This window comes from Phaethon lepturus, unplaced genomic scaffold, assembly GCF_000687285.1.
Source record: "Phaethon lepturus isolate BGI_N335 unplaced genomic scaffold, ASM68728v1 scaffold17426, whole genome shotgun sequence".
NCBI lineage: Eukaryota > Metazoa > Chordata > Aves > Phaethontiformes > Phaethontidae > Phaethon > Phaethon lepturus.
The window spans coordinates 68,917-78,835 of NW_010549568.1; the positions used below are offsets into that span (position 1 = coordinate 68,917).

Here is a 9,919-nt window from a genome sequence, read left to right on the forward strand (position 1 = left end):
CTGCTGAACTACAGAGTACTGTTTTTAGAATGTTTTGAAATCTAGAAGAGCAGCTCTTGATGAGTCCCGTATAATCAAACTCCCGCTCTGTAGCAACTTAAAAAGAAAGCACGCAAATAGAAGCAATATATTTAACTTGATAAAGTAAGATGTAGAATTAAGGTGAGCTATAATATCAATAAAGACATCACTGCTAGATAAACATAAATATGAAATGCTTTATTTGAGCTAGGTAAACATGTGGAGGACAGCAAATTACCACAGCAAGGTGGTCTTTTCAAGACATCCATCTCAAAGACTGCATCTGTTCCCCAACTGCCACTGTCAATACTGGTTTTGGCTGTCCCAGTTTTTTAAAGAACTGTGAAGACCCTACAGAGGATTTGTTAAGTTAAACAAGATATGATCATAAGCAGCACAAAGCAGAAAAAAGCAGGTTGCTTTCTGGGACATGTAACATTTTCCCTTTGGTTTTTTAACTAAATTAAGGAAAGTACATATTATTTATAAACAATTCTATCAAGATATAATCCCATCCAATTACTCTTTCATTCTGAGTTTCTTCCACATTTTAATAAAATTTAAAGTCTGCACTGAAAGGCCTGTTTTCAGCACACAAAAAGAGGCAGTTTTAAAAAATACTTGACAGTGGCTAGAGTAAATTCTGGGCTTTCTCTCATTCAACAAGCACACTGAAAGTACAGCTAGCATTAATATATCAATGTGCCATTTTTACTAGGCTGCACATGTCACAAGGGAAAATTCTTCAGCTTCTTGCAGTCTTCCAGACTTATGACACAAGGCACGTAGTGATTCGGAGGCCCACTCAGCCTTAGTCCAAGCATGTGGCCAATGCATTAATGCCTCCCCCCCAACACATGACACTCAGGGGTCAGAACCACCCCCTCTGCCCCCACAGGCATGGAAGCAGATGTTCATAACATCAAGGTACTGAGAAGGAAAACAAAAAACAATTCAAAGCAAAATTGAAATCAGTTCTTCACTTTCTAAAATGTGAGAAAATAATGAGGCTTTATTTAGCCAGAAGGAAGCTGCAGAATACCTACATTAAAAAAAAAACAGCCCCCCATGCATTGATTATTTAGTAGGACATGTAAATATGTCAATGTTTATGCTATTTTGAGACAGTTCTCTGTCCATTGCTTTTCCTAAGCAGTCTTCATTTGTTTGAGCAGCAGATGTTACATAACCATATCTGGGGACGGTACGTCAGTGGTACACAGCTACTACACCCTGCTCTAATGTGGGGTGTGTGCTGCCCAGCTATGTGCACGACAATCTATTGGGGTATGTGAAGGAAATATTAGAACTTCAGTAATGCACATATATAGTTGATAAATATACATATATTAGGGATGCATGCTCAAAGATTTTTTTACTGATGTAGTGCTCAATCAAAAAGTTGGGAGACCACTGCCTACAGTAGAGATAAGTACATGTTTATGCACCATCTTTTTATTCATTGGTTTCAGATGCATTTGGTTGTTCTTAAACCCACGGAGACACAAAAACCTATAGCTGAAATATGCAGGAACCCTCCCCTCCATATTAAAAAAAAAAAAAAAGACAAAGAGTATGTGGTGTGTTTATTTTCTACATGACCCCCACAATTTACATTTCTCTCCACTCACACACAATACATTTGGGAAAACATTTTAAAAAGTTCAAGGTAGTTTATGACTCAGTTCTGACTTGCACTTTTATACAACTATTTTCTACGTAACAGTCTGAACAATGATGAAGTAAGTTTGCTTTAGAAACTATTTACTGCAACAAAACACTGTACTTTAATTAAAGCAGTGTCCAGAGTTATGGATCATGTCAGGTTTTGCCTTCAGAGTTAACAAGACTATAAAAATGACAGAAAATCTTTATCTCTTAATTGAATTAATTAAACCTGAAAAATTTTACTGTTGCCAGTCATAGAGGACTAGTTCTGGGCTCTTCACCTGGGGAAATCTATTTACAAGGATGATCATCATCTTCTTCAATTAATGATCACTTGGTAAGAAAGGTTACACATTAAGAAATCTTCTGACATTCCTTCTCATAAACAGAAGTTGTTACTTAGATTTACTTTTGATGCCTCATCTGTGCTATAATGACTTTCCGGACTAACTGCAAAAATTCCTATATTACCAGGTCCTTAAAATGCATCTGAAGCTAATTGTCTTAAAAAATTTATGTTTTGTTCTGAATGGGGAAAGACAGTGATCTAGCAGGAACACGTGCAAATACATAAGAGGCCTGTCAAAAAAAAAAAAAAACAAAAAAACAGGCAGAGTGAGATATATTTTTATATGAATTGAGTTTAAAACATCAGCAGAAATATTTCTGAATGAACTATGCGTCTAGGAATTTCAAGGTATCATCTGGTAGTTTACAGAAGTTACCAGCAAATACCAAGGTATAAAAATAGAAATAATCAGGCTAGGACTGTACATAAAGGGAATAAGTTAAGAATGATTCTTAAAATAATATTAGCAGTTCTACTAGCACTTCACAAATAACAACAGAATTTATTATTTCTCTTCTCAAGCAAGATTCATACATATTAAAGAGAAAAGGAAGTTAAAAAGGAAAAAAATAATAAGAAAGTTACCCCTAAAAATAGAGGAAGTTTTGCTATTCCATTAATTGATTCCCATTGGTGAAATGTTTGGGAACTAAAGCAGATCTTTCATAACCATGAAAGAACAGTATCCAAGGGCTTCTTTATCTACCTCTGTGAAACTAGCAGCACACAACGAATTTTTTCCCCATCAACACAACTGTGTGTATATGCACATGCAGATCTGTGTTCACACAGTTACTTCTGAGAAACTGTACCAGCTGTCAATTGTCTGAAACATTACGTTCATTTTAGGACAAACCTCAACATTATTTTCTTACTGTACATAACATTGTATATTTTTTTTTCCCCTCGAAAATTTATTTTCTTTCCCTAAACAGCATTTAGGCCCATTCTTTTGGGAAGCCTCTTTCATCTAATAACTGGAAACAGACGGCCTGATACATGCATCTTAACCAGTCAGGTATGTTTTTCTCAGCCTAAGATCTTCCTACAAAATTCAAGGGATCACTGGTAGTACTCTGGCCTATTCTTATAAAATAATCGTATTGAAGAATTAGTTACAACTAAATACAATGTAATATAGCTGGTATGAGGCTTTTCAGGATTTCCCATCTTGAACATTAAAATCTATATTTTAAAATATCGTGTTTAAGAAACACTTAAATTGCCTAATCTTTTTGCACTTTGTCTGGGGATACAGATGATCTTTCTTAGAATTACTATTGTTTTGCTTAAAGTACTCCATTTTGCTTTTGGCAACATGGTTTCAGAATGAAAACTAATTTCTGTATTTGCAAGGGTTTATGCATGTTCAGCAGAGGAAGACTGAATGCACAGAAAAAAAAAACTTAAATAGCAAGTTCTCATAGTAAGTTTACTCTTATTTATTGTTACATTGACAAGTGAAGCAGCAAAACAGTCAGTTCGTTCTTAAAAACCACCACTTCCTCATTACTGCATTTGTCATTGCTCACTTTCATATTCCAAAACTACCAAAAAAGCCCCATAGCAAACACTGACAAAGCCTTCTGACATGCATGCTTGCTGAAATTACTTAGTATAGAAAGAACAAACCCAAGTCTCTCCCTGAATAGAGAACAGCAATCGATTGAAGAATATTTTTGATGAGAGAGATGTTAAAATGAACCCAATGAAGCACAAAATTTGAGAGAGATATAGGCTCTAACTGCTTTTTGCTATTCCAGTTAGTTATAACAAACTTAAAAAAAGAAAGTAAAAAAAAGAAAACTGTAGTTGGCAATACTCTCCAAAGTTGTCTACAAAAGCAACATTGGGAAAAAAAAAAGGAATTATAAGATATTTACAATAATGGAACACCTGTGCATCATAGTCAATAAAAGGGATTTCCTCATCTTTTGTGTATTAACTTTGGCCATTTCACAGGGTTTGTTTGCATGGTGCCTTGTCAGCCAATCTATTAAAATTATCCAAGAGCCCTATAATTGTCTACTATTGTTTGCATACATTCTTTCAGTTATCAGGAGAAATAGGAGACTAGGTGTGTGCACACATACACATGGTTCCCTATTCTGCAAGTTTTATGGAGGGATATGGAATATTTTTGCTGCATGCCTACATTTACACTAATGTGTAATGTTGTCAAAGGACAAACACATTACCATGTACTTCTACTTTAAAATTACAAGACACTGAGAGCACAAGTTAAAAACCAAAACGTTACTCTTAAGTTGATGGTAACTCAACTTCTTTGTTAGATGCATGCAAAGCAAATCAAGTTTCACGCATAAAATTGCTTGAAACAGAGCAGAGCTCACTGAAATTACTTCTGACTGATGTGCTACTTCAAGCTGGAGCACTGATAATTCAAAGTAGGTTGCTCTGAAATGGCACAGGTCAGGCTTCAAATTTGACCACTGCCTAGTAAGAAATGCTGTAGAATTAATTCACTTTTAATTTTGAAACATCTTGTTATCAAAAAGGATCTCGTATACCTGTAATGTATATCTCAGTTTTCATTGCTGATTCTGTTCAAGTTTTTTTTCAGATTATTGTAGTATTTGCGCTTCAAGTATCTGAGCCACCCATTTTTACAAATTTGCAGATTTCTACCACAGCATGAAAGCCCAAAAGGGCTTTACAAAAAAAATATTTTCCAGACCATTGTAATTACCAACCAACTTTAAGTAAAAATCAAGGATTTTCCTTATTCTATATTAAACAGTTATTACATTTGTTCAACTTCAGACTAAGTAATTGTTTTAAACTGAAAGTAAGTTCTACAATTGTTTCATGATAGAATATCCCACAACCACACTGTTCTAGCTGTATTTGTGTACTGAACTGTATCACATACTGCACCTGCTAAAAACTTCTGAATTTTTTTATATGCAGAGTAACTCAAAGAATAGTAACTCCAAACAAGTCAGTCATAAAAATGAATACTGCCACTAAACAGAGAATAAAAACTATCACAATTGCTGTGTGTTGGAAATTAAAATAGCTACAGTCAATCTCACATAATTTTTCATTATCAAGCCTTACCATAACTTAACAATAGCAGCCATTACGAGCAGTTGAAAAACCTTGCTGCGTACATGGACTGCTGCTCACCAAAAACCTACCTAGCAAAAGCTTCACACATGCCACAGCAGCCTTTTAGTCCCTTGAACTTTTAATAAAGAGATAGCTGAAGAGAATAATACTTACGAAATTGCAACATTGCTTCCATCAATAATGATATGTTTTAAATATGGTTTCCCAGGTTCATTTTTCAACTCCAGTCTGTATGGCTTTTTCAGAGACTCCAAAAATCTTTGAACTCCAGTAACTGAAGGATCAGGATGACGTCTGTGTGGTCCCACTGTCTCTCTATCAGGATTTGAAGGATGTATTTGTGAAGACAATACCTGGTCTGGGATCGGATTTTCAGAATTTGACGTTTGGGAGAGGCATTGGCTGAGAGATCTCACTTGAGAAGAGCTGCAGTGTCCTAACTGGTCTTCAAAACAAGGATGACTACTGTCTACAGTCGAGGGCCCTGTAGATTTTTGCTGAACTGCAGTTTTAGTCTTAGTTGAGATACGTTGCACATCTGAACTCCCTCTGGCTACAAAATCAACATCTTTTAGAGCTCCAGTTTGCAGAGTGCTGAAAGTTACACCACCATCAGTTTCTATATCACTTGACCTTGAGCTGTGATTCTTACCAGGGCAATAAATGTCTCTCTGTTTATAGCATATAGCTGAATTTTTACTGGAAGGAGAAGCAGGTTTGCATACCAACATATGCATTTTATCTTCTGCATCAGCTTGCATGCTTGGTAAACCTCTTATTTTGTGATATTCATTTTTTGTCTCCTTTGAAGTATGACTGGATTTAAGTGGACTTTTATTGCTAGAAATGCCTTTGTCTTCTAGCTTTTGTGAATTACTTGCATTGCTTCCTAAAGGAGGATTGATAGTCCTAGGCTTTTGAGATGAGTGTTCATATTCTTTTTGATATTTTAAATGTTCCTTTTCAATTTCTTCTAGCAATGTTAATGGTTCCACAGATTGTCCTAGGACACCAATAACTTTTTCTACAATATTTTGGGAATATCCCATTGTTCTGAAAAAGTTCACAAGAATCTTATATTCCATCTCCTCACTGATATCATCACCTTCTTTAAGGCAACAACTGGGATCATCTGATTCGCTGCAGCTATCTGAAAGCAGATCAATAACTGCATCACTGTCTAAAAGATTACTGCGTGAAGCAGATTTCACTTCCTGATCATTTTCCAAAGAGAATTGCTTTTTAGGGAGCCTTTCCTCATCATCAGAAGATCTTCTTTTACATGACTGCCTTTCTTTAGGCACCACTGCCTCTAACAGAGGCACAATGTCTATGGGAACAAAATTTGTTTCAGGAGCGTCAGAAAACACAATGTCCATTTGCTTTGTAAGCTCAGTTACAGGTGTCCCAGCATTGTTTCTTGCTTCCTCACCATCTCCTCTTCCATCTCTGTTTGCAGCAATTACTTTGGAGGCTTTGTCCTGTAAAAGCTCTGTCGGGCTTTCAGAACCTGTAAGATCTATGATGTCGCGCTCTACTTCACAACATTCAGTTTGTGTGAGAGCTAGGAGTTCTCTTTTTAGCGAGCTAGGCAAAATCAGTAAATCCATTGTATATTTATCTGCATGTGCTTCCACAAATTGTCTGAACTGCTTTTTAATCTCCGATTCATTGTCACTTAATAAGCTTTCATTATTCTCAAAAAGCTTCACCAGTTGCTGAACATGACTTTGAGCCATAACAACAGCTTCTGCACCCCCCTTAATACAGAGCAATCCTATTTCCAGCACTGTTATATCAGCACATGTATCCTGAATAAGACTGTTAAGAAACAGGCTCTGTGCACCAACAAAGATGCAGTGCATGTCCTTTGGGTAGTACTCCTTTTCTTCTAGTTCAGGTTCACAGAGTCCCTTAATATACTCCTAGAAGGAAAAAATACAGCAAAGTGAATACTTGTGAAAAGCTTATATAAATTTTGGTTAGGTCAGTAATGGACAAGTACATCAGAAAATAAAGCCAACTTAGCGTAAGAAATGTGAAAAAGTAAATATTGCCAGTAAACTGGGTATTAGAGATAAAATACAGATACCTGAAATGACTTTTAAATAGATCTCATAGAAGGCTAACTTTCTTTTATATCCTATTGTTTATAAATTCACTTAAATATTCTGTTACTATCAGTTTCAAGTTGTAGCTGAAACCATTCAAAGTACAAGCCAAGACATCTATTTTCCTGTCTCCATTTTTTGGTCAAAGAGAACATATGCTTCATAAACAAATGCATGGCACTAAAGAATTCTACCTAGTCCACAAAACTGAACTTCTAAAAACAGTTTCCAAAGGCTCATCACAGCAGCACCTATGCTACATTTTTAAGATGTTATTATGTGTTATTCTATAGTTACTACTCATGAATCAAGGACATTGATCCTGTGGCATGGCACAAGATAACTAGTGGCCACAGTAGTATCCATTAAAAGATACGCTATAGGAAAAAAAGCTAAAACCAGACAAACGACTAAACCACTATCAGGACTCCCTTATTAACCAAATAAAACATTTGCATTTTAAAACTAAACTGCCAGAGCACCTACTTACAATGGGTATATGACACCAAAGAAAATCACACCCAAAAAGCTAAACAGCAAGCCAGTTTTCCACCCGAAGCTTGGAAACTCAGTATTTTGAAAAAGCAGATACTGACAAATGACTGAGAAAACTCCAGGCGCCAGATAGTTCTGTGTGCCAGAAGTTCAGGTTTTTAATGCATTTAAAAAAAACCAATCGCATTGCTATTTCTGCCACCTAAAAGTTAATACAGGCAAATTCACTATACTACTTGTTTTAAACGTGTCAAGAGTTCAGAACTCTGTCAATACAGTATACTATTTCTTCTTTTGGGTAGCATCCCCAAAATCTCTCCTCCTGTGCTTAAAATTCTGCAATGTAGCGAAACCACTTTCTAAGCTGCAGTCACTGTATTTGCAGACTCACAAGCATACCAAATTTTATTATCTATCTTTACTCTTGGAAATTAAACTTAACTTTTAAACGGAACTGAAAAAACAATACAAGGTAATGAATAACGTAACACCACTTCCTATCATTTCTCGAGTTACATCACCACAGGTATCAAGACAGGCTGCTTCAAGACCATATTAGCACAAACTGCTTCTGCAACAAAATCCACAGGATAACTTTTCATGGCGTAGCCATCATATGACTGCTTTTGCAGAGCAATAGGATAATAACTTAAGTAGAAAAAAAGGATATTCAAAACCTGTGGATTTTTTTTTTTTCCTACATTTCCTAAGAAGCACAGAAGAATGAATACATTGCACGTGACTGATGAATTAAAGCACAAATTGCTATGACCAAAACTTCTAAAGGGCGACAAAGACTTGCAATTGTTCGTACTTTCTAGTAAATAATCCCCTCCGGATAGGGTCTGAAAACTGCTCTACACTGTATGGGAGACCCGACTTCCCTTGCATTTAAAGTATCTGCAGTAGGAAGCATATTGTATGTTATTAGGAAAAGCAGCAATTAGAAAATGGAAATCTTGTGCTGTTTGTTTCAGGCTTTAGTTTTCTGGAAAATGAGTTGTACTGCAGCTGCCTGGAGAAGAATAGTTGTTTATGCTACCTGTAACAGTTTCAAGAGTCTCTGAGCCCCAATATACAAGCAAATTGGGTTAGAGTCAGAGTCAAATAATTCAAAACCCTCAATATTCATAGTATTTTCCTTGTAAGTCTCATGCATTACACAGTTAAGGAGTAAAGTTTTTGAAAGTGGACTGCCAAGTCTATGAACTAAGTCAAGAAATACATGCTAAGGATCCCCACTAATATATATGTGTATTTAAACAGACACAAACACCCACATATCGAGACTTTGGTTTTGAAAGCCACCTTCAGCCCAGCTAGCGCTCACACTACCATTTCGCATCACATGATTCAAACAGCTACAGTTGCCAGGTCCAGTATGAGTAACACTAATTTCATCATTACTGCCGCGTCCCCCTAAAGGTTAGTTGTACTGGAGATTTTGCTGTGAAGTGTCTTCACAGAACTGCTAACAGCGTCACAGTCAGAAACACAAGCAGTCTAGACAGCTCTCTCTTTTTTAACGTGTTTAGTGTTCGGTTCAAAAGCAAGCTACCTGGTGAAGCAGTCTGGGTCTGTCAACTTTGACACTAAGGAAATATCAGCTCTGTTAAGCTGTTAGCAAGACCTTGGCTGATAAGCTACTAAATGACACAAGTTGAGCATGTAAAGCAACTGTGAAAGATGGCAACACCCAACAAACTCCGAAGAATTTCTTGGCTTCGGGAAGAAAAAGGAGAGCGATACATTTCAATCGCGTTTTAAAGCGAAACTTGGCCCACTCCTGCAGGTGTTAGCAGGCAGACGGCAGCAGTATTTCACAACGCGGTGACCGTGCCGCGCTCTGCCAACACCCGCGAACTTTGCACTTCTCAGTTGAATTGTTTCTCCGATTCTCTATGCTTGTGTCAACACCACCGGAGACACCCTGGCACCTGGCACACGCCTCTTTCACAGGGCAGGACCGTTTCTGTTTCATCGTCAAGCACGGACTCTTCCCCCCACCCTTTCTTCCTCCTACCTGCACGTAGCGGCCCCGAGCCGTGCCCCGGGCAACAGGAACCTTTCTGTACGCAAACACGGCCCCGGCCCCCGTCCAGGAGACCAAGGCTCCAACGACACGACCGGGGGCCGCTCCCCGCCCCGCCCCTGGCCCCCCGTACCTTGGCGCTGCGCACGG

At 37.4% G+C, this 9,919-nt stretch overlaps 1 protein-coding gene across 1 annotated transcript in view; it reads right to left on the minus strand.

Annotated features, from left to right (window-relative positions):
• The window catches only part of N4BP1 (NEDD4 binding protein 1), a gene marked incomplete at its 5' end in the record, with an annotated part of 18,546 nt that extends 8,632 nt beyond the window's left edge, over positions 1 to 9,914 (minus strand). Inside the window, 2 exons of the mRNA XM_010290277.1 lie at positions 5,285 to 7,056; positions 9,903 to 9,914. Of these exons, the coding sequence (XP_010288579.1) occupies positions 5,285 to 7,056; positions 9,903 to 9,914 (1,784 nt within the window). The remainder of the gene's footprint in view (positions 1 to 5,284; positions 7,057 to 9,902) is intronic.
• Positions 9,915 to 9,919: the final 5 nt, after the last annotated feature.